Source organism: Hemiscyllium ocellatum, chromosome 5 (genome assembly GCF_020745735.1).
Source record: "Hemiscyllium ocellatum isolate sHemOce1 chromosome 5, sHemOce1.pat.X.cur, whole genome shotgun sequence".
Classification (NCBI taxonomy): domain Eukaryota; kingdom Metazoa; phylum Chordata; class Chondrichthyes; order Orectolobiformes; family Hemiscylliidae; genus Hemiscyllium; species Hemiscyllium ocellatum.
Window position 1 is genome coordinate 61,645,492 of NC_083405.1, and position 26,256 is coordinate 61,671,747.

The 26,256-nt window shown below is 40.1% G+C and overlaps 1 protein-coding gene across 4 annotated transcripts in view; it reads right to left on the reverse strand.

Moving 5' to 3' along the window:
- Positions 1-26,256, reverse strand: part of sema5a (sema domain, seven thrombospondin repeats (type 1 and type 1-like), transmembrane domain (TM) and short cytoplasmic domain, (semaphorin) 5A) — a 236,376-nt gene that overhangs the window by 62,314 nt on the left and 147,806 nt on the right. For all 4 annotated transcript variants that reach the window (XM_060824788.1, XM_060824787.1, XM_060824786.1 and 1 more), the window contains 7 exons: positions 25,348-25,633; positions 23,585-23,720; positions 23,197-23,401; positions 13,950-14,157; positions 9,114-9,231; positions 6,108-6,289; positions 5,690-5,833 (listed from right to left, as the gene is read on the reverse strand). In XM_060824788.1, the coding sequence (XP_060680771.1) occupies positions 5,690-5,833; positions 6,108-6,289; positions 9,114-9,231; positions 13,950-14,157; positions 23,197-23,401; positions 23,585-23,720; positions 25,348-25,633 (1,279 nt within the window). The remainder of the gene's footprint in view (positions 1-5,689; positions 5,834-6,107; positions 6,290-9,113; positions 9,232-13,949; positions 14,158-23,196; positions 23,402-23,584; positions 23,721-25,347; positions 25,634-26,256) is intronic.

A 26,256-nucleotide genomic window follows, 5' to 3' on the forward strand; every position in this document is an offset into this window, starting at 1 on the left:
CCAAAATTGGAACAATGTTGAGAAACATGAGCAGGTCGTGCTGCTTTCTGAGGCTTGTTCCCAGTTAACAAGCTCTGTGCTGAATGTTAAAGAATGCTGAAGAGGAAGGTTTATCTACTCCTGAGTGAAAACTGAAGCTTTATTTTCTGCAGCAATATAGCAATTAAAAATACTTCAATACTTCCACAGTTTACAATGTGGTACAATTATTAGGTTTATAAGATGATGCTTTGGAACTTTAAATTCAGGGTGAAATGAATGAATATGATAACGTGACCTGAAGTCTGAAACAAAAACAGAGTGCTAGAAAATCAGCAGGGCTGGCTGACAGCATCGTTAGAGAAAAACAGAGATAATCTTTCAAGTCTAGGGACCCTACATCAATACAGACTTATGAAGGATCACTGGACCCATAATAGTAACTCTATTTTATCTTTCAACAAATGCTGGCAGACCTGCTGTTTTACAGTCATAGAGATGAACAGCACAGAAACAGATCCTACGGTTCAACTTGTCCATGCTCACCAGGTATCCTAGGTTAATCTAGTCCCATTTACCAGCATTTGGCCCATATTCCTCTAAACCCTTCCTATTCATGTACCCATCAAAATGCCTTTAAAACTCTGGCAACTCATTCTAAATACACACTACCCTATGAGTGAATAATTTGCCCCTTACTTCCCTTTTAAATCTATCCCCTTTCACCTTAAACCTAAGCCCTCTAGCTTTGCACTCCCCTACCCTGAGAAAAAGACCTTGATTATTCACCCTATCCATGCCCCTCGTGATTTTATAAACCTCTACAAAGTCACCCATCAGCCTCCGAAGCTCCAGGGAAACCAGCCCTGCTGATTCAGCCTCTCCTGATAGCTCAAATCATCCAACTACAGCCACGTCCTTGTAAATCTTTTCTGAATCCTTTCAGGTTTCCCAACATCTTTCCTATAGCAGGGAGATCAGTACTGAATGCAGTATTCCAAAAGTGATCTAACCAAAGTCTTATACAACCACAACATGACATTCCAACTCTTTATAGTCAGTGCACTGACCAATAAAGGCAAGCGTGCCAAACATCATCTTCTCTACACTGCCTACCTGAAACTCCACTTCCAAGGAACTATGATCCTGCACCCCAAGATCTCTTTTTTTGACAACATTCCCCAGGACCCCACCATTAAGTGTAGAAGTCCTGCCCTAATTTGTCTTACCAAAATGAACTCAGCCCATTATCCCATCTGATCAAGGTCCCATTCCACCCTGAGATAACCTTCCTCACTGTCCATTACATCACTAATTTTGCTGTCATTTGCAAACTCTGTAACCATTCCTCCTACATTCACATTCAAATAATGACAAAAAGCAGCAGACCCAGCACTGATCCTTTTCGCACATTGCTTCTTCAGCACACTGTTTTTGTTTCAGATTTCCAGCATCAACAGTTTTCTGTGTTTATTTTCATATACTTAATTCCTCCTGACAACAGTCTGAAAGATGGAGCTGATGATTTTATTTTACAAGCCAAGATTATTTTACTGAGAAAAGGGTGCAATGCATTTTATTTTATTGCTTTTGTTTTAAGCGTAGACAATGGTGAAAATAACTATGATGTTGGTAAATGTATGTGAGTTTCCAAGATCTAGAGAAACATTAAAATAGTCTGTTTACCAAAAAAGTATACTTTAAATTGTCTATTTGATTTCAGAATAGGATACAGTTGAGGTTTAAAGAATACATGATCGACATTTCTACCCATGTCATTGCTATGTGGAGGTCAGTATAAAGATTGGGACAAAGACTCTCTAAAACATCACTGAATATGACAGACAGTGGGTTAGTCTGTTATGATCCAAGCAAGTAAGAGAAGCTACAGACAGCAAGATGCCTTGGTTCATCAGGCAAATATCCGGTTGGGAGCTTGGACTCAGATAGAAAAACCAAAATCATGAATTTCAATAGTGCTGGAAGATTTGCCTAGATTTAGCCAAAAGAAGTCGTCACAAGAAAAATTCATACCGAAGGAAAGTTCTGGAGTTAAACATTTCTAAGCTGGGTAAAGAAAATTTTGGAAATAAAAATTGGGAGTTAAGAACCATTCGGACTGAATCTGGAAGAATTACGTGTTTATTTAATGCACATGTAACAGATGGTAGGTTTTTCTGTTGTGTTAAAAGTTGTCCTGTTGAAAAGTATAAATTGCCTAAAATGTGACATATAAACAATGGTTCTTTGAGTTTGTTTGTTGCAGAAAACATTTTAAATTATTAAAATTTGTTGTGTCATTTGTTCAGTTATAAACTGAAAGTTCACATTTCTTTTTCTGTTTTTGGTCTTCTATGGAGATCATAACAAGGGTTATTAAACAGGGCCAAAATTTGGGAGTAGCCATGTGCCTGGAAGCAGGAGTGCAATTGCTTGGGTGGGGATCAATTGCCAAATTAAGGGTGGGTGGGTGTGGAGTCTGACCATTAAAGGAGTAAAGGTGGGTCCAAGGTGAAATTATATCTGGTGCTACTGTCATGTTTGAAAGGCTTTCAGCACTCCATATCGCGGAGACAATTGGGACATCTTCAGAGACAATGGTAGGTGGAAGGTTGAGATGGATGTGCAGCACACTGCAGGCCACCATGACACGTGAGACACATACTGGGGCATATTGAAGGATTCCACAGGGTCACTCTAGGCAGCTGAATTTTACATTCAGAAACCAAGTAACCTGCTCGATATTCACTCAGATGGCCTTGTGGCAGATAATATTCCTCAACACTGTATCCATACATGTATTCTTCATTGACGATAGTCACCATGTCCTGAGTGGATAGTCCTCATCTGCAATTAAACATTCCTTAACCAGACTGGTGAGTAGTTGCATCACCTGTGATTCCAAAGCCTGTACAGGTCCGACTGCTTTCCGTCAACTGTGCATTCACCGAAGGATCCTTCTGCATAGGAGCCATTCCTGTTGAGAAATGCCAGTTGCTGGTGTACCAGAGACTTTGCAGCGACATAGATGCAGTCAATCACACATTCCCCTGTAGAAATCCACCAATGATCCAAAATTCAATGGTCCTTTCAGTTTGACTACCAGGTCATTCTAGAAATGTGTACACTTGCTGGCCCGGTTGAAGATCTAGGACATTGGTTACCACCTTATAGCATCGATGAGTCATAGACTGTGAGATCCCACACATCTCTGGTAGATCCCTGGAAAGATCCAGAGGCGCAAATGGACCCATGCAGATTAGTTCATCCTTCACCATGGCACAAATCAATGACATTCCAGGAAAGATCAAATGCAAACCCTATTTCCTACCCACCCCTCCATTTCCTGTGCTCAATTGTCTATTTCCAATTGGGACCCCATCGGCACCTCCCTTTGGTGGTATCTTTCTCTCTCTTTCAGCAACACTGCTGTTCGGACTTTCTAATGGTAGGTCACCTCTGTACTCAGGAAGCAATTTACAGACCCTCCTGTATTTTTCCTTGATCTCTTAGCTGAGGCAGATCTTCCTGTCAGCCCTGCGGTCGCAGCTGTTTCCCTGTCTGTGTCTGCATCCCTCTGTATTCCTTCTCTTCCTCACTAAAAGTTCTGAATGTTGGGTGAATAAGGCTCAAAGCATGTGATCTTTTTCTGTTTCCAAAGCCTCACGTCCAAATGGAACTCCTATTTACTACCCAATCCTCCATTTCTTGTGCTCAATGGTCCATTTCCAATTGGGATCCCGTCAGCTTCTCCCTCTCTTTCAGTATTTGTTTGCCAGTGTTTTCACTGTTTCATTCTTCCTGACGAGGCACACTCGTCCAGTTCCTGGAAAAAGTCAGCACTAAGCTCTCACTTACATGCCTTCTCCATTTACCATTTGTAAAGTGGAAGAATTTCCATAAAATTGCTGTCAATGGGCTAAATAACAAGCTTAATTATATTTCTGTCATGTCAGGCATCATATCTTCCCTCCAGGTTGGCCGCTGTCAGGAATATTTGGCTTTGATGCAAAGGCATCAGGCTTCAGGCCCACTTCACTGTCACCCTGCTACTTCTCAGAGAATACAGAAAGTTCAGGCTTCAACTGTACACAGTGGAACATAACTATAAAATTACTAGGAATAAAGTGTAAAACTAATGCCAAATCCAGTTTAGTGTATTCGCAGAAAGGCATTTTTTGAAGAAATAAAACATATGGTCAAGTTTGTGAAGCATCCAGGTTAGTAAACTCATTTATAAAGAACAATATATAGTTTCATTAATCGAATCAAGGATTAACACACATGGATAATTCAGGGATCAAGTATCAGTGAACGTTAGGTTCTTCTTGAACTTTACAAAATCCAGCAAATTCAAACACTACTGTTTCTGCCTCCCATTAAGTGGGAGACCTTCACATCATTAGTGTACTGATACCTTAATCAATACAATTTTCTCCTGTCATGCACAGAATAAGCAACTAGTTTAAGTAAATGCTGGGATTGCACTGTAATCCAGAGTTTTAAGTAGTGATGATATCAATCAGATATATTTTAGCACTGATAAGTGGGCCATAGTTTCTCCTTCCACCTGTGCATTGATATCACTCGTTACCAGTCTAATCTCGTTATAACCTATCATTACCGACGCTGTGAAGGTATAAAACAGAAACACAGAATCTCCATTCTTTATGTCTGTCCCATTTATATCTCTCTAAATCCCATTCTTTTTCTGTTATTTCAGTTTCAGTATGTTTCTCTAATCCAATTTATATTACTTGGTTTAGGTTCTGCACGACTCAAGTCCACATTTACGCTATGACAGAGACCCTCTTCACCATGATAGAAGTATTGGATATCCTGAGTCTCGCCCCAAAACCCAGCATTTTCCATTTTAAGAGGGGCAGGGTTAGGGGGGCAAGCTATTGTTCACAAATGTATAGTTCATGGAGATAGCTGGCCATTAAATGATCAGCTGCCTCCACTCAATATGGACTTCAGGGTCAGTGATGTGTGGATCTGACAACATGGAGACTAGAGCTTTGATTTGTTTTGAATAATCAGGGACCCATTTGGATAGCTCTGGATACAATCTCAGGACATCTTTCAGCTGAACAGCAGGGATTCTCTGGAGGGAGTAAGTTAACTATTCTTTGGGAGTGGGCGAGAATGTTTACTGGGGAAAAGACTGTGGATAAAAGGCACATAAACCCCTGGGAACTGTCCAACTTGTCAAGACATGAAAGGTACCTTTCAAGAAATATCAAACTTGTCAAAGTGTTGGATTGTTAAGACATTTCAAGAAGTGTCAAAAAAGTCAACACCTGCCAAATTAGATTTTATGAATGAGAGTGCTTTTCTTAATAGTGTATTCTGCAATACGTAATAAAACAGTACTATTTTTTTGCCTATGTATATGACTATCGTGAAGAGTAGGTGAACTGAAGTTTTAGGTGAAAGGGAAATGTCATGGATGGAAATAGGTACTAGAGAGGCATAGCAGGTTTTTCATGGATGGGGCATTGGGAGCGTGTGGGTGTAAAGTGAGTGCAGGAAGGTGAAGCCCGGAGGAATGTATATTTTGTTCTTTTTAAAATTTCTGGCCACATTGCTGGAGCCCCAAGATAGGCCTTATGTCCTAACTTGAAATGCAATGAAACGCAACCCAGAACACATATACGGTAACTACTTTTTCCTCAATATAGTAAGCCTGTGGAAGTGTTGTACATACCGCTCTTCACGGTTCTGTCCCACGCAGACACGCCCACCATGCCGAGGAGTTGGGTTACTACAAGACCGCTGTCGGACCTGAAATCCTATTCCACAACTTGTACTGCAAGGAGACCACAGTGTCCAAGGAGTCCAGCCACCATTCCTATTAAACAATGTGATTAAATTTCAGCTTTCTAGCTTGAACAATTACAGTCAATAAGCAGAAGACTGAAGATGTGTATCACTGTTTGCAATATCCTGGTCTGTAACATGTAAGATAAAAATCAGTTGCTATCCCTTACAGAGAACGATCTTTACTAATACATCTTAGGTCACACACTAGGACAAGATGACGGACACTTAAGAGAAATGAGTCAGATAAAATTTGACTGGAAAATAATACCTGAATCATGGTTCTTCCCGTTCTTTTTGCTTACCTAGAACAGTTTGCAACCTCCATGCTGGCACCCTCACACTGTCGTCCTCCACACTGTGGAGATGGACTATCACACAGACGGGTTCTACAGATACATAACCCAATGGTGTTACCATCAGCATGGCTGCAAGGTTTCCATGGCAACCAAGATCCAAAATTCCCATCCGTAGTCATGTTTCTTGTCTAAAGGACAAACAACCAGTAAAATATTAGGGCACTATAAAATAAGATTGAAGTTGGTTATTTTTGGTTGCTCATTCCACAGATACTGCCAGGTTGTTTCATACTTTGAAATCAATACACTTCTGTCTGTGTATCACCTACATTATGATTACTGATGATGATCATTGTGGCTAAATTAGACAAATGTTTGGTCAACAAGGGGTTGAGGGTCATGGGGACAGGCAGAAAAATGCCTGAGCATTGAATGGCCTACTCATGCTCCAATTTATTATGCTCTAATACATTCCAGTGACAACATATTGGCATAAGCGCAAGGTTTTGTATTCAATCATTCACTGATGGTGGATATTATTTCTGATATAGCTCTGAAAATAAAATTGCTGGTTCAATCCTACAATATGCAGAAAGCCTGTTCTGAAGAAGGGTTGCCAGACCTAGAACATAAACTCTGATTTCTCTCTACAGGTGCTGCCAGACCTGCTGAGCTTTTCCAGCAATTTCTGTTTTTGTTGTAGAAGATTATGTTGGGAGAAGGAGAAAATAGCATTGTAAAAATTTGTGACAAGGTCAGCCAAGTGGACATCACAGAATATGAGTTCCCTGATTGGGGCTGTTAACCTAGTCCAATCAGGGAGCCCTGGCTGACAGATAAGAACAAGACTGTCCACACTTAGGCACACACACACAACATAGGGTCGGAGGGAGAAAACACTACTGTAGGTAGGCAGTGGTGTAGGGGTAAGGAAAAAAAAAGTGTCAGAGGTTCTGCTCATCCTTAGGGCTGGCTCTGAGAAAAAAAATAAGACTGTCAGACATCCTGTTCACTCTGAGAGTTGCCTCTTAAGGAGTGGACCAATGCAAGGACCCTGAACGTGTAAATAAAGGGTAACTTGATGATGGGATACAGGGCCTATGAGGAGTTATTTAAGGCATCTTTCAATTTAGCTTTCTCAAATTGAGTTACAATAGGAGTAATTAAGATGAAGACATAAGACAGGACTAAAGTGAGCAGTATGGAAAAAATAATGACAAAACTTCCATTTGTAGATTCTGTGGATTAAATGTCATAATAGCACGACTGTAGGCTTGGATTTTGTAGTCAGCAGCATGTAGCAATGCTCACCTCTGACCGTGAAGAAAGCTATTCACAAACATCTGGTGATCTCTGTGGTATAGCTTTCCTATTTCCTGATGTTAATCAGAATCTGGTGTCAAATCAAGATGATCTCCGGACATCCAGCAACAGTGACATCATCAAAATGCCATCAAATTGCAGTTACAACTTATTCAATATGATGTTACTTTTTCAAGGCTTTTTTTCATATTGAAATTAATAGAATAAACATGGACACTCTTGTCAGTTCAATAGTTTCTCATTGATTGCAGTCTGGAGGTATTTCAGCACCTCACCATTTGGAGAAACACAGAATCACTGAGAGTAACTTCTGGATTTCCACATTAAATGGCACATAAGCTGATTCCATACGTTGCTATCAGTCTCAGAAATACAAGGACAGCGAACAACAACAGCTGTGCCATTATTAGTATTTTGAAATCTGGGTCATAGACTCGAAGAACGCTTCCCAGATAACTCAATTTTCCATCACGTTGAAAGAATTGCTGTTTGATGGATTGACAGATCAACAAAAAGTCCCAATTAATGAATAATGCTGAATGCTCTGCCTTTCTCCAGCCACTCAACTTAGACATTTCTTGTAACACTCATCTTCACCATTGTTGCTGGTAACCTCAACTGGATTACTGCATCAGACAAATTGCTTCCTTACTCACAATCCAAAATGCCAGGGCTGCCACTGATTTTCTCTACCTAGGTACATATGACTATAATAAATCAAAAATCAAAATCAAACCATTGTCTTGTGAAGTCTAGAATACTCTGTCTTATTAAAATCTCTCACTATCTCTCATGTCACCTTTAATGACTGATGTATACACACCCATGTTTATCTGCCCCTCCACACCCTTTTAAGCAAGGGTAGTATTCTTAACTGTCTCTCCATGTTTTTTGTAACAAAGTGCATCACCTCATAAGTTGTTTTGTGGCACTGTTTAGAACACCTTTTGGAATTCCATGTACACCACATCAACAGTCTTCCCTTCAATGAGACTATCTGTTAGATCTTAAAAAAACGCAGCAAATTAGTTATATATAATTTCCTCTTAAAAGAATATATGCTGACATTCCCAAAATACTCATTTAATGTCTTAGCCATGCTAAGATACCTTAGTCTAAATGCCCTTTTGGTCCCTAACTGCCCCAAATCATCTTTTTAATCAATCTTTTACTATTGATGTGCTTATACAAGTTTATCTGATTTTCTGCAATGTTAGCAGCCAACCTTTTCTCATGAATCGTCGTTGCTTCAAAACTTATCACTGTGCTGCATGCCTGTTTGATGCTGCATTTTTATTACATTTTTCTTGAAGTTTGCAGATAATAAATTCCTCTTCGTATTATAGAAGAAAGCCTTGGTAATTTCTAGCAACTACGTTTTATTTGAAGTGTGATAGCTATATGCTATAAAGTAACAAAACATTTGGTGCAACCATCCAACGGGTTTAGAAAGAGGTCAGACAATTTTCTCACCTCACCTGGTTGTAACAGTGGTTACAGTGCATTATAAAATTTAAAACAGTTCTCCGCATTAATGATTGGTATAAATCTTCAGTGAAAAAGTAAAGAACAATAAAGAATCAGCAACATGTAAGCAATGGTTTATATCAGCCAATTCAATAGTCTGTTTCATCAAAAATATTCAATGTTTTAAAAGAATGTGGGAATTCTGAGAATGAACATACTCACTGGGCACAAGCTGATTTCTTGCTCCCACTGGGTCATGCTCATGCTTTCTTCTAACGTTGTGCATTTCTTTAAGACCAAGTCCCAGCCACAGTAAGGGTCTCGAGCTCCCATACATGAACTGTAAGCACAGGATAATGAGGTCAAACTTCAAATCTCAACTTTAACCCATTCATACAACTGCACACAACATTAATAGATCATATTCTATTTTGCAACATTTGCTATCCACTTATGCATATCTGCATTTGAGTCAACTAGAATTAAATTCTGTCTTCTGTCTTTTCTCAGGAAGCCGTAAGGATAGAAATTTGAGACAAAAGCAGTCCATGACAATCTAGAATCCTCGTTTGTTTTACACTTGGAGACAACAAGAGCAACACATACTGTGAACGTTTACTTTATCTGTTTACTTTTGATAATGGCTTATTTAACAAATTGATCTAGCATATCTATGAACATAGAATCCCTACAGTGTGGAAACAGGCCCTTCGGCCCAACAAGTCAACACCAACCCTCTGACAAGCAACTCACTCAGACCCATTCCCCTCCTCTATTATCCAATATTATCCAATGCAACTAACCTAAACATTATTGAACACTATGGGACAATTTAGCATGGCCAATTCATCTAACCTGCACATTTTTGGATTGTGGGAGCAAACTGGAGAACCTGGAGGAAACTCACACAGACAAGGGGAGAATGTACAAATGCTACATAGACAATCGCTCAAGGCTAGAATCAAACCTGGGTCTCTGGTGCTTTGAGACAGCAGTGCTAACCACTCAATTGCCATGCCACTCCTGAGGTCCTAATCCCAACAGTTACACACTGATTGTGCCCTCTTGTGACCTCCATCAGCCAGAAGCCTGGACTGCTGCATAGCCAATGACATTCAAGTGAGGAAACTAGATGGATGGATAAGTGGGCAAAAATTTGGCAAATGGAGTACAATATGGGAAAATGTGAAGTTTTTCATTTTGGAAGGGAGAACAAAAGAACAGAATATATTTAAATAGAGAAAAACTGCAGAAAGCTACAACGAAAGGAACTTGGGGCTACTCATGCACATATGCTAGCACACAGATGTAGCAAGTAATCTGGATGGTAAAAGGGGTTTGGAGTATTGGGGTCGGGAAGTCTTTGTGGAACTATACCAGATGCTGGTGAGACCACATCTGGAGCACTGTCAGCAGTTTTGGTCTCCTTATTTAAGATACATTTCATCAGAGGCAGTTCAGAGAAGGTTCACAAGGATAATCTCTGGCATGGAGAAATTGTCCTACGAGCAAAGGCTAAACAGATTGGGACTCTACTCACTGGACTTTAGAAGAGTGAGAGATGATCTGTTTGAAACATAGGATTCTGAAGGTGTTTGACAGGGTTAATGCTGAGAGGATGTTTCCCCTCATAGAAGTGTCAAGGACCAGAGGGCATTGTCTCAGAATAAGGGGGTGCCAATTTAAAGACTAAGATAAGGAGGAATTACATTTCTCAGAGGGTTGAGAGTCTTTGGAATTCATTGCCTCAGAGAGGTGTGGGGGCAGAGTTATAGAGTCATAGAGATGTACAGCATGGAAACAGACCCTTCGGTCCAACTCGTCCATGCCAAACAGATATCCAACCCAATCTAGTCCCACCTGCTAGAAGTTGGCTCATATCCCTCCAAACCCTTCCTATTCATATACCCATCCAAATGCCTTTTAAATGTTGCAATTGTCCTTGTGCATTTTTAAGGCTAAGATAGATCTTGATCAGGAGGGGTAGCAAGGATTATGGGGAAAGGGCATGAGGAATCTCGGATTAGCCATGATCCTACTAAATGTCGGAGCAGGCTTGAGGGGCTCAACAACCTGCTCCTGCTCCCATTTCTTATGGTCTTATGGATTTCAATGGGAGCTAGCAATTCCTCCTGGAACTCCCTGGGATGAATTAACAAAAACCCAGTCAGAATATTTCAGAATACTTCACAGTGAAAGGAAACTGTTCAGGTTAAATCATTATATTGATCTCAATGGCCAATGTTAGATCAGTGGATGTGTACACATGAAGAATGGGGTGATACTGGTATGATTTAATACAATGCAATGTTAAACTTGAATGGAATTGTAGCTCTGAGAACATCCAAAATAAACGCTTTGAGGTGCAGATTGCATGGGCCCTTTGAACATGGGGCGTGTATGGAAGCAGAGGTTCCATCTATTTCTTTCACACACCATGACCTTGGCTAAATCCCACAGCCATTACCATTCAAACAATAAAAGTGAACACCAAACCTGTAAAGGCACAACAGAGAATCTCACTCCTATTAGCTGGAGCACTGGAGCATTGCCTAGCCATGAGGGTGACCATTAGCCTGTCAAGTCAGAGATCCTGAAGCAGGGACACAATTTAGTTTGTCTTCAGAATCATCTGTGCCAGATCTTTAACATCTACCTTGTCTGTGCCGCAGAAGGTCCTGTTTGGCTTATGAAAGAGCCCCTTTCAGAATTCCAATGTGAGAGCACTCCCAATATCACTCCATCCCCTAAACGGGCATTGGCCTGAAAACAGGAGGCTAGACCCACACCCCTCCATTTATCCCTCTCCCTCAGATTGCGGTTCACTGTCTTCTCTGTGACTAAGATGGTAATCCATTAGATCTCGATCCTGCTGATGCCAGAATTATCCCAGAATTGGGCAGTGTCATTTACTTTCTGCTGTTTTTTTATAACATGATCGTTAATGGTAACCTGGCGGAATGAATTAATGATCTATGGTCAACACTGCATATTTATGGCAATATCTATTTCACATATGCAAATGTGTTGCTGGTCAAAGCACAGCAGGCCAGGCAGCATCTCAGGAATAGAGAATTCGACGTTTCGAGCACAAGCCCTTCATCAGGAATCGAAACGTCGAATTCTCTATTCCTGAGATGCTGCCTGGCCTGCTGTGCTTTGACCAGCAACACATTTGCAGTTGTGATCTCCAGCATCTGCAGACCTCATTTTTTACTCTATTTCACATATACAGAGTCAGCAAGCAATCTCCATCAGTGTAACAATTATCATTGATTCAACTCTTGCTGATATAAAACTCGCTCGTTTTCTCATTGGTTTAATTAATGCCTGCACCAGGACAATAACAAAATGCATTATGTAACTAAAGTGCTAAAGTTTCAATGGAATAAAAGCTAGGAAACTCTAAACACAATCTACAGTATTATCAAAGATTTTATCAAAGTGCAGTAGTACACAATTATCTTGTATTGGTTATTTTTTATTTTAAAACTACCAAATAATTCAGAGGTGAGGTAATACTCTACAGTATTAAGGCTACTTACAACAACATATGAAATACTGCCATTGGAATTCTAACCTTTGTAAAGTTTGTTTTTCATAATTCTTTCACTTAATCTATAGTCTTAACAATTCTGCTGATAAACTGTACCAACACAGCCCAGACATGGCCTTTGTGATCCTTGCTTTGAAAACGCTAATCCAAATGAGGTTTAACTGCGACAGAACTGTCTGACATAGAAAAGTCAAAATGTGGACAGCGATTAAAAACCTACAAAGCTGCTTTGTTAAGAAAGTGGCTGGATAGGTGAAATTTGATGCAAGATCGATGACTTATCACTATATCATTAAGCACCTTTGTGTGCTGGCTCAGTCAGAATGTCCTGTTGAGTGGTTCCTGACTTCAGCTTCCAAATAGCTGAGAAAAATTGAAAAGAGGAAAATTGGAATCATCAACCTCTGGTTTTAGTGTTTTCCACTCAATACCCACAATCCCCTGAGCAAACAAATGCAAACAGTGACTGTCAGTACTGATCCATAGCAGACAACAAAAAACAAGATAAACTCACCTATTACTGGAGCACCAGACCTTTCAATATACCGCTGTGTAACAACTGCAATTGCACTACTTAATGCTACTGTGATTTCAAACTGCCAACACCTCTGACCATGATTTATGCAATGCTTGCAAAGACCTTCCTTTCCCCCGTTGCTATTGCAATAGAATGGCATAGGTTTTCTGTGAGTGATTTACTTTTCCATCACTGATACGCACAATTTGCTGTACTTTCATTTTTGGAGTGATTGGGATAAACTGCAGAGAACTTTAACATTATAACCCCAGGATATGAACCATATAGTTTATGGAGGCTGAGGTGGGCTGAGCAGGGACTTGGGAAAGGGAGCTTTCCACACAAAGACTTACAGCCTTCCTGTATATCTACACAACATGCATCTAAGGCTCTGGGGTTGCTCTCATTGTGCTCACTCTCTTTTCGCTTACTTGGAGGTGGCTTGCTTCTTTGTATTTTACATTGTTTTCATAGTGCACACTCACTGACTTCAGCACTGACGTTTTTAGTTCATTCATAGGATATTGGGTGCAGGCTGGTTTGATCAAGTGGGATGGCGTCCTGTGCAGTCCACAGGAGAAAGGATGGTCTTCCTCTTTACCACTCCATCCACCAGCCCCTCCGGACTTCTGCCCCCAAAGTGGGCCATGAGCCTTTCCTCGATCTACGCCATATTGGTCAAACACCATAGTATGAAGGGCAGTATGTCGCCTGCAGCAGTATGCAGTGAGTGACATTTCCACTTCTCCTGTCTCATAGTTCCCAAAAGCCAGCTGCAGAATTAATGAGGTAGAGAGCAGCTTGTGAGACACGTCACTCCAAACCATCACGGACTGGGTGCCTTGGATCTCACTCAACAAAATACTCCCTGAGAAAAGCAATATTCTACCTTATGTATGATTTGTCATTAGTCAGATAAGGTGGATATAATTCTGTCACAATGCGGCCAAAACCTTCTTCATACTCCAATGTTCAATCATCTTACCTCCGACTTCTGTAAAAGCTGCAGCGTTTCAGAGGGAGTCTTATCACATGCTCCTGTAGTCCAACAAACAGAACACTCTGACTGTGTAGGATTTGAAGGTTCCTTATACGGTCTCTCTGACTGATTGGAAAAAGTTCTATTTCCTCCAACAAACAACCACTCCCACTTTGATTCAAAGGGGCAAGAACCTTCTTAATCGTTCCATAGTCTGAAAGGGAGAAACATAAAGAAGCTGAACATAAGGCACAGCAGAAATAATAGCTGGTCAGACAAAGATATTACTTCACTTGCTTTTGTAAAAACATTTTAAAACCAATAGTCTTAGAAGTATTATGTATTTTTACAGGCAAAATTAAATAATATGTCATTAACTAAGAGACCAGGATACTCAACAGACAAGATTTTCACAATCACTTAATGACAGTGACTAAATAAATCCAACATAAGAATAATGGATGAGGACGTGTATTAGGTGATAAGACATAGGAGTAGATGTAGACCATTCAGCCCATTGAATGTGCTCTGCCATTCGATGAGATTATGGCTGACCTGATAATTCTGAACTCCATTTTCCTGCCTTTTCCACATAACCCTTTATTCTCTTACTAATTAAAAGTCAGTTTATCTCAGCCTTGATCATACTCAACAAGCCAGCCTTGGAGGCTCTCTGTGAGAAAGAATTCCAGATTCACAACCCTCTAACAGAATAAATTCCTCCCCATTTCTGCATTAAAAGTGCAACATTATGCCCTGTGGTTTTAAATGCTCCCATAACATTTCCACATCCCTCCTGCCAAGTCCCCTAAAATGGTGTAAGTTTCAAGAAGGTCACCTCTCATTCTCTGAATTCCAGCAAGTACAGACCCATCCTACTCTACCTTTCTTTATAAGAAAGTCCCTCCATAACTGGTATCAGTGTAGTGAACCTTGTCTGGTCTACCTTCATTGGAAGTATATCTTTCCAAAACTATTCACAGTACTGTATTTTTGCAAGGTTTGTAGCTCAGGTTGAGGTTTAGGGTGTAGGTTTGCTCACTGAGCTGTAGGTTTGATATCCAGACGTTTCATTACCTGGCTAGGTAACATCTTTAGTGGCGACTTGCAAGTGAAGCGAAGCTGTTGTCTCCTGCTTTCTATTTATATATTTGACTTGGGTGGGGTTCCTGAGGTTTGTGGTGATGTTATTTCCTGTTCGTTTTCTGAGGGGTTGATAGTAGGTATCTAGATCTATGTGTTTGTTTATGGTGCTGTGATTGGAGTGCCAGTCCCCTAGGAATTCTCTGGCTTGTCTTTGCTTAGCCTGTCCCAGGATAGATGTGTCGTCCCCGTCGAAATGATGGGTATTTTTTTAAAATAACAGAGAAAATTATTTATCAGGCATGATTTTCTCTTCATGAAGCTATGCAAAATCTGTTTGATTATATTATGTATTCAAACTGCTCTGCAATTGCATCCTTTATAATGGATTTATAAATTATAATATTTTTCCATTAACAGTGTGAGTGTAAGCTTGGAGGAACATATAAACTGATTGTAAAGGGTCCAAGGCCTGATTTATGAAGTCAAATGAACTTCTCCCACAGTCAGAAAGAGTGAAAGTGAGAATGGGGAACAAATTATTTACCTGAACAAAACAAACTGATCAGAAAATTCACAGGTGACGGTGACTTCAACTAAAAATATCTGTTATATTATGTTGCTGGTTGCGACAGGTTTTACTTAACATTAATCCTCCATAGCATTGCAGAGAGGCAGTTAAGGTTAAGTAGGTTCTGCAGTTGGAAATGGGTTAGAAAGCACAGGAAGAGGGAGAATAGAGCCTCGTAAAGCACACAGGTGAGTTTGTAGCCAGGAAAGAGGGTGAGGAAAGAGAAAGTGAGAGCATAGGACTGGGACTCAGACAATTAAAGTAGTAAAGTCCAGGCAGAAAGAAGCCAGAGGGATGGTAAAGGAGGAAATGGCAAGAGGGTTACAGAGTTGGATAAGATAGGTGAAAGAGAAGTGAAAGAAAGAGGCAGAGAGAAAGAAGAAGGAACAAGAAAGGGTCCAGAGGGATGAGGAATGGATAGAGAAAACAGAGGAGAGGAAGGGAGAGAAAGCAATTGGGGTCAACTGGAAAAGTAGGGACAGAGAGTGTGCAGCAATTAGCATAAAACTTCAGGAACTCAGAGAGAGGCATCCAAATTTTCCAAAATGGCACCGACAGTCCTACTAAAGGTGGGAGACAGCAGGAGGGATATCCTCTACTCACTGTAGTAAAGGAGGTCACAGAGGCAATTGATACCATACATGCGGGAGTTGATAATCAGGAACAGTCCAAGTGCCACAAGGCATTCAACAACTTTACATAAGTGGTCAAGGTGAGATCCCCATCTCAGAAAACTTCTCAATTTTACCACCATCACCAGAACCACATCACAAATCAGCTTTCATTTACCAATACAAGGACATTCACTCTCCTTACACTGTTACATCTTCACAAGCACTATTCCATGCCTCAGATACATTTCACAAATCACATCACAGAAACATCCCTGTGAATACGCTCATCACCATCACCCATTTCCTGTTACAGAAGCAAATAACATATAATAACTGGCAGGAGGTCTAACCTGAGAAGGTCAACCACACCTTCACGACATAATTCTTTCAGGTGGACAGTGCTAACTGTCATCAGGAGACCTCTGGAAGACACTGCACCAAAGGCACAGCAGGAGGGGGTACTACTCCGAGGGATGGCAGCACTGCAGGTTCTTTATAAATCCACAAATATCACTGATCCCACAATCCAATCCTTACTCCCTCAGCTCCAAATAACCTTATCGTGTCTGCACTCATCTACAGTCCACATGGTATCTGAGGGTTCCTAGAGGTAAAAGAGGAGGAAGCTGGGAAAGAATATACTGACTCAATGACTATCACTGCTTTAGACAACAGTTCAGAGTTTGGAACCAAGAACAATATAAAAGCTAGAATAGAACAAACATCTTCCCTAATGAGCAACAAGCATACCAGGTTGTTGGGAGCAAGTTCAAAAATGTATTCCATAGTAGCATAGCCAGATGAAAACCTCAGGGAACCAAGTTTCAGAAGGACAGAGGAGTCACATCCAACTTAGGCAATGCCTTGATGAAAAGTCTGGAACTGATCATCTCGAGTATGAAGAGACTGGCTAATACCCCCAGTGACCTGGGAAACTCAACGTTATGCAGCATGTTATGACTGAGATTACAAATCACACTGCAGCCACAACAGCTTCTACTGAATGACAAAGTACTGCAATGGAAGTTCAACAAACTGCCATGATAGCCCTGCGCTCCATTACAGTTATAGATTTGCAGACTACCATGAATGGCTAAAGAAATGTTCCAAAAGATCACAAAGTGGACTCAACAAACACACCCAGACAGTGACCCTGGCATCATGGATTCAGAACCTACTGGTCTCTCTCCACATACTTCTTTTCCTGCACCTTTGACCAATGTTTCATGTGGCATTGCATGTCATTAATGAGGGAGATGGTAGTGTCATTAAATGTCAAGGTGAGGTAGTTTGGCTATCAGTTAAAATGATTGTTGTTTGGCTCTTGTGTGACATAAATATTATTTGTCAGTTATCAGCCCAAATGGTGTCCAGCTTTATTTGCGTGCAGACACAGTCTGATTCATTATCTGGTTATGAGTGGAACTGAACACCATGGAATCATCAGCAAACATCTTAATTGCTGATTGTATAATGGAGGTAACGTCATTGATAAAACAGTTAAAGGTGCAGGATTAGACCATTTGGCTCTTGAAATCTGTTCTGTAATGTTCTATATCAGCACCCACTTTTCTACACTTTATCCATATCCTTTGATTCCTTTGGTATCAAAAAGTTTATTAATTATTATCTTGAACATGCTGAACACCTAAACATTCACAGCTCTCCATGCTCCTGGTGGTCTGGATGACTATTTGTGTAGAAGGTACCTCCAGTGGGAGCAACTCAAGATTCAAGTGCATTCACGACGCTGAAAGGTTCATGAGCATGGATTTAGCAGGTTAAGGAAGCATAGACACAGCGCAAGTGGGTAACCTCCAGAAAGAAGAGATATTCCAGGCATGTAGTGAGTGAATACCATGAGTACATCTCACTCGCAAACTGTTTTTTTGGTTTGGAAAATAGTACGGTTGACGAATCCTCAGTGGAACCAAGCCAGACCCAAGACCATAGCACCTTTTTTATTCAACCTATTTGGGCATTTTAAGTTGGGCCAACAATTATTGCCCATCTTTAGTTGTCTTGAGAAGATGGTGGTGAGCTGCCTTCTTGAACCACTGCAGGTCATGTGCTGTAAGTGGACCCACAATGGAATTTGGGAGGGAATTCCAGGATTTTGAAGCAGCATCAATGGAGGAACAATGATACATTGCCAAGTCAGGATGGTGACTGACTTGGAGGGTGATCTTGCAGGTGGTGTTATTCCCATGTATCTGTTGCCTGTCCCTTCTAGCTAGTAATGGTTGTGGGTTTGGAAAGTGCTATATGAGGATCTTTGCTGAATTTCTGCAGTGCGTCTTGTGGATGGTATGCACTGCTGCTCCTGAGTGTGAGTTGTGATGGGAGTGAGGTGCTGCCAAACCAGCTACATGCTTTGTCCTGGATGGTGTCAAGCTTCTTGAGTGTTGTTGGAGCTACACCCATCGAAGCAAGTGGGGAGTATTCTCATAGCGACCTAACTTGTGCCTTGTAGGTGGTGGACAGGCTCTGGGGAGCCAGGAGGTGGATTACTCACTGTAGGATTCATAGCCACTGAGTACTCTTGTAGCCACTATGGGAGATCCCAGTGCTCAATGGAGGGGATGTGTGGAAGATAAAGGTTTCATTAGTGAGGGGAGTAGACAGGTGCTTTTGAAACTACAACCATGACTCTTGTAAAGTCAAGAGTGTCACAGAGCATTTTCAAATGGGAGGGTGAATGCCCAGATATCATGGTCCGCATTGGGACCAATGAGAAGAAGGAAGAGAGGAAAGAAGTCCTGCAAGCAGGACCTTCAGGAGTTTGGTAGAAAACTGAAAAGCATAACTTTGAAAGTAGCAATCTCCAAATTACTTCCATTGTCACATAGTAGTGTACAGCAATAGACAGATAGAACAAAAGAATATGAAAAGAACAAAATAAAGTATCTCGAGAGCTGGTAATGAAGACATTTTTTTAGATTCTGGAGAGATGGGACCTGTAGTAGTTGGATAGGTTACATTTGAACAGGTATGGGACCAACGTCCTGGCTGTGAGATTGGTTCTTACTGCTGTCAGGAATGATTTAAATACACTGACAGGTATCCTGACAGATAGTTCAGAGAGGGAAGAAAGTAAGATGGAATTAGACGTTAAAATCCTGTTAAGTAAGTCTGGAAGGCAGAGGGAAATTAAGTTAGATATCAAGGGAGTGAATTTAGCAAGAGGAAATGGAATATATTTTAACAAAAAAAGGCCTGAGGAATAAGACAGGTGAGGCATATGGGACTACGATTTTATAGCTGTGACTGAGGCTAAAAAGTGGAAAGGATTGGGCAGCTCAACATTCCCAGTTATAGGGTATTCAGATGAGATAGAGGATAGAAGAGGAGGGGACTCACAATATTGATCAAGGAAACAAGTGTAGGAATCAAATGATATCTTGGAAGGATTATCAAATGAGGCCATAAGAAGAAAAGTAAAATGCTCAAAATGGGCAAACATACTGCAGGATATATACTTTAGCTCGATGATCAGGAAGAGGTAGATCAGGGAAAGAGTGAGGATGATAGATGTAATTAGGTTTCAGAGACGTCTAAGAATAATAAGGCAGTAATAGCAGATGATTTTAATTACTCCAAAGTGGGGAGGGAGCAAAATTCTCAAAATGCATCCAGGGCATTCTTTTTTTTAATCCAGTGCGTAGAAAACCAAACAAGGGAGGGGCCAGTTCTGAACCTAGTATTTGCAAATGAGTCTAAGCAAGTGGAGCGGGTAGGGGAGCATTTTGGAGATAGTGAGCATAACTCACTTAGATTTAGGATATTATGAAAAATGATAAAGGTGGATCAGGATAAAGGTTCCATATTAGGGCAAGGCTAATTTTGCTAAGATGAGATTTGGCTCAAACTGCACTGGGAACGGTTATTTGCAGATAAAACTATGTCAAAGCAGTGGGGTGTATCCAAGGAGGAAACAACAAACATTTGAGAAAATATGTTCCTGTAAAAATAAAAGACAGAACCAAGATGTAGATGTCAAAAGGTTAGGATCAAGACAAAAGAAAAGCTTATAGCAGATACCAAGGGCTCAACATGGCAGAATCCCCAGAGGATTATAATATGTTCAGGCAGAATCTTAGAAAGGAAATTAGAAAAGCCAAGCAATGGAGTGAGAAATCATTAGCTGGCAGAATAAAGGAAAACACAAAGGGGTGTTTTAAATATATAAAGAGAAAAGAATAACTAGGGAAAATGTAGGGCCCCTAGGGGTTGTACCGGTAATCTGTGTTGGACCCAGGAGACATAGGCACATTCATCAATGAATACTTTACAATCAGTCTTCACAATGAGAAAAGATGATACAGCTCGAGACATCAGGGTGGGAGACTGTAAAATGTTTGAAGAGATTAACAAAAGAGATGCAGTCATAGGTTTAGTGGTTTTAAAAGTGGATAATTCTGCAGTCGGGATAAGATGTACTCCAGTCTATTGAGGAAGGCAAAGAGGAAATGCCAGGGGCACTGATGGTAATGTACAAGTCATCTCCGGTCATAGATAAGGTACCAGAGGACAAGATGACTGATAACAACAACACATGTTTAAAAACAAAGGCAGGACATACTAGGAAGTTACAGGCCAGTCAGTCTACCTTTACCTGTGGGGAAGCTATTGGAAAGAATTCTGAGGGGCAGAATATATCTGCAATTGGAGAGATGTGTATTAATCAGAAATAGTCAGCATCAATTTAATAAGCAAAGCTCATGTTTGATGAATTTTATTTAATTTCTTGAGGTTGAACCTGGCAGCATTGATTCAGGTAATTCATTTGATGTGGTCTACATGGATTGTAAGAGGTTTTTGATATGGCCCCTCATGGCAAACTGGTCAAGAAAAGAAACAGTTCAAGGCAAAATGGCACATTGGATCCAAACCTAGCTGAGAGGCAGAAGCAGAGGATGATGTTAAAGAAATGTTTCTGAAAGTTTGTTTCCAGTGGGATTCTACAGGGCTTAGTGCTGGGGCCTTTGCTGTTTGTGGAATACATTGATAATTTTCAATTAAGTATAGGGGTCTGATTAAGAAGTTCACGAATGTCATTAAAATTGATAGGATGATAAATTGTGAGGAGAATAGTCATAAGCTGCAAGAAGATATCAAAGGACTGATCAGTTGGGCAGAGTGGTGCTAAATGAAATTGGGAGTTGAGGAAAATGTATCTGAAACTCATTGCCTCAAAGGGTAGTTAAGTCAGAAACTCTTGTAACATTTAAGCAGTAATTAAAATATTCACATATATTGACATTGCCTACAGAGCTATGGACCCAGAGCTGGAAAATGGGATTAGTGCGTCAGATCTTTGTTGATGGGCGCCAACACAAGCAGGCATACGCCCAACTTCTGTGCTATTAATATCTATAAATCTATATCTGTTAAACACAAAAAGTTCCAAAGATTCCCAACACTTTCAATTGAAACTTTTTGAAAAAGAGCAAACAAGTTCTCCTAGTGTTCGAGCTAATATTGATTTCTCAGTTATCACAATAAGTTATCAAGTCCTTACCCTATGGCTGTTTGTGGGAGCTTGCTGTGTGCAAACTGGCTGCTGCATTTTCTACATTACAACAGTTGTTTAAGACATCCTGGATCTTTCTCTATTCTAGTGAAGACAAGATGCTTTTAATTTGAATTTTTCTGTTTCACAAATTAAACTATTTATAATCAAGCATGAATCTGTTGTGCTTGGGCTGACGCATATAAGAATCTTTAATCCAGGTGATGTAAAACTGGAGATTCTACTCTAAACTAAATCGGCTGTAAATTTACATCCTTCTATAAATGACAAAGTTTTAACTGCAATTTAATGTTTTGCTTTACCCTGGATGTACAGAGCAATGTTCAAACAGAAGATTATGATGGGATTGCAACCATAAGTAAAATACATTGGGGTAAATGTACAGTTGGATAATAAAAATGACTGCTCTTGTGATTTTGACAAAACTAGCAAAACCAGGGCTCATTTTATCTTTGACTGATAATATAAATGGGCAATACTGCAAAATTATCAGAAGAGATGCATAACCACAACTGAATCAATATCTCCTTTTCTCCATAACTGGCCGAAGGTAAAAATATTCTACCTCATGTCATGCCACGTTTTTCCAACCCACAGTATTTTGTGGAACATTTTCTTGGCCCATGCAGAACTGACACGGTCACCAGTGATGGAGCAATTAAAATCAAAAATCAGGCAACCAGAATTAAAAGATAGGCAGAAATTTCAGAAGATTGTGGGCTAGAGGAGATTGCATCAAATGGGATGGAGGAGTTCAAGGCAGCGGAGGGATTTGAAAAAAACGATAATTTTATTTTTGTATTGTTGCTTAACTAGGAGCCAATGTTAATCAGCAAGGCCAGAGATAATGATTGAAGAAGATATGGTGCACTTATCACAGCAGAGCTTTGATGCTGTCAATTTTATGGAGTGTAGAATGTAAGAAGCTGGATAGGAAGGTGTCGAAATTGTCAAATCTAGAAACAACAATAAATGGATGAGGGTAAGTTCGTGGGAGTAAAAAGAGCTGTTTTAGTGATCACATAGATATGTGGTTGTAAGCTCATCTTGGGTAAATGTGACAAGAAGGTTGTGTGCAATCTGCTATAGCCTCAAAGACAATTGTCAAAAAGAGGAAAGCAGTCAGTAGCCAGAGGGCAGCACTTATGGTAGGGACTGATGACAATTTCAGTTTTCCTAATGTTTAATTGGAAGGAATTTCTGCTCATTCAGTCCTGGCTGTAGGAAAAGTAGTCTGATAAACTGGCAACAGTGGGGGAGTCTAAAGTGTTGTTGGAAAAGGTCGAACTGGGTTTCATCAGCATATATGTGAATACTACTGTTGAGTTTTGTACTGCAACAGTTCCGTGTTTTACAGAAGTTTATTAAATAATATTAATGCCAATCATTGATACAGTAATACGAACTCAGATCATACATTTTATTCATGCACTGAGATTTAACATATGTTACCTGTGGCCAAGTACATAACATGGAAAAGCATGTCCTTTCCTTGCACAACATCCACCACTATGTGGGAAAACCGACTGTTGTCTTCCAAGAAGAAAGGCATTGGAAAAACGGGCTGTACCACTTCATGCATAAGAATAAACTTTTGAGCGTCCTGGAGGCTCCTGTCTGTGAGATTCGCATAAGGACCAGAATCGATAGTACCGCACTAATAAAGCATAAATTTAATAATGTAAGTATTTGTTGGAAATCACAAATAAAAGAATAATGAGAAATCAGTGAAATACATTAAAAATAAAAACTAAATCTCACAGAATCTTCCAGCAGAATCTGAAAAATGATACTACAAATCATGGAAAGTTTCATATCAAAAAATGAGAGTCATCAATACCTGAAAATTAGGATTAGGATTGGAAAATGGCAGCCACGCTGAATGAGAATTCTCCTGGAACTTGAATGGCCCAGCAAAAACTTGAGTAATGGCACTAAGATTAAACATGCAGACAGCTGAAGCCGCTATGCTATTCCTGTAAGAAATATGCCCAAGTATAATTAGATAATCTTGACAAATATCATTTTATTTTAGTCTATGCCAGTAAATATGGGTGCAACATCTGAAAGATAAAGATGCATCATAAGGAAACACAATGAAGAGTAGCTCCAACACACAAAAACAGAAACCATTGGAGAGACTCAGCCGTGTTTGTGGAGAGAAAACAGTGAACGTTTTGAATCCAGTGACCCTTCTTCTGAGTGTTTCAGATCTCCAGCATCTGCTGTTCTTTGTTATATTTTAAAGAGTATCTTCCGTTGTCTGTTATGAACATTAGAACTAAGAGCAGAGGATGCCATTTGGCTCTCAAATCTGCTCTGTAATTCAAAAGATCAGAGCTGCACTTTCCCTCTTGCCATCCATAACTCTTGACTCCCTCATCAAGTAAAAATCTCTTCAACACAGTCTTGAATGCATTTAATGTCCCAGTCTTGACTGCTAATTTGGGAAGACAATTCAATCTACTAACAATGTTCAGAGAAGATATTCCTCTTCATCTCTCGTGAATGAGAAACCCCTTATTCGCTAATTGTAGATACTCCCACTGCATGAAACCTTCATTCAGCATTTATTGTCAAGGCCCCTCAGAATCAGATATGTTTCAGAAGATTCTTTCGCATTCTTCTGAACTCCAATGATTGCAGGTCCAACATTTCCTCAAAAGACAAACCCCTCACTACAGGAATCAGTGTAATGAACCTACTCTGAACTGCATCCAATGCAAGTATGTCTCCCTTTAAGTAAGCTGAGCAAAACTACATATAGCACTCTAGATTCAGTCTCACCAATGCCCTGTACAGCTGTAGCAAGACCTTCTTACTTCTATACTCCAGCCACATTGCAGTAAAGGGCAAGACTCCATTTGCATTCCTGATTACGTGCATGCTGATTTTTTTAAAAATTTATTTATAATAGCATCCAAATCCCTCTGTACTTCAGAATTCTGTAATCTCTCTCTCTAGTTAAACAGTATTCTGCTTTACTATTCTTCCAAAGTGAACAATTCTGCATTCTCACATTTTCCCATATTATACTTCAACTGCAAGAAACTTGTTTAAACTTAAAACAACCTATAATTCTTTGCAGACTCTTTGTATTCTCCTCACAAATTCTTCCCTACCTTTGTCTTGTACCTTTGGTTACAATACTGTCTGTGCCTTCATCCTTAATCACTAACGAATGATAAATAGTTGAAGCCCCAGCCTTCCATTCGTTACAGTTTACCACACCAAATAATGAAGCATTCATCCCGTTTCCTGCTGGTTAGCTAGTCCTCTATAAATGCTAATATATCACCCCAACACTATAAGCTTTTGTCTGGTGTAATATTTTATGCAGCACTTCAGCAAAAAGCTTTTTGGAAATTCAAACTGAATACTTTAATTTAACCTATTTGTTACATAAATACAGAAAAATCTCAAATAGGTTTATCAAACCCAATTTCCCTGTCACAAAGTCATATTATCTGGGACCGATTGTGTTAGGTCTTTCTAATTGTCCTACTATTATGCCTTTCATAATGAATTACAGTATTTTCCCAGTTACAGATATTGGGCTAAATACCCCCACACAAATATGGTGAAGGCTTCATAGATACTTACACATTAGTGGTGAAGATTCCATACAGCATGTCTTGCTCAGGTAAAAAGAAAGTGCTTAGCAGCTCATTGTAATCAAAAGGAATTTCACCAGGGCGAGAACAATTTAATCGAGCTTTCATGAAAGTTGTCCAGGTATCCTCCAGGAGAAATCTCCCTCCAATATCGTTTTTACACACTCTGGCCACTCTGGAGAAAATATTTTTTCCACAGTCATGTTCCACTGCATTCTCCCGAAAAAAGAAATACGTGAAGTTTCCAATGTCATAGGATGACACAAAATTTGGCTCTGAAAAATTGTAACAAAAATCACAGTAATGACACCTTTTTGACACAGAATCCCTACAGGGTGCAAGCAGACCATTCAGCCCATCGAGCCCACACCAATCAGAAAAGCATTCCAGCCAGGCCCCTACCCTATCCTATCCCTGTAACCCTGCTTTTCCCATTGCTAATCCACCTTATCTACACATCCATGGACACTATGGGCAACTTAGCATGGTCAATCTACCTAACCTACACATCTTTGGAGTGTGGGAGGAAACCGGAGCACCCAGAGGAAACCTACACAGACACTGGGAAGCAAACTCTGTCTCTAGCGGGTGGAATCAAGCACAGGTCCCTGGCACTGTGAGGCAGCAGTGTTATCCACTGAGCTACCAAGTTGCCCATTATAATTTAGTTTTTTTTTCCATTCAGGCCTAGTGGTATTAATTGAAAGACCCAAATCTTGCCAAGGCAGGTGTGAAACTCAAGAAGGTGATAGAATATGCTGCAATTAGCCTTTGACATCTTTCTGGGGTTCTGCAAAAGTAAAGAATTCTGCTAATTGAAAACTTTTATGGCCACTGTGCTTAAATAAGCACAATGGGTAACCTTCCAACTAAACCATATAATTTAAAATAATATTCC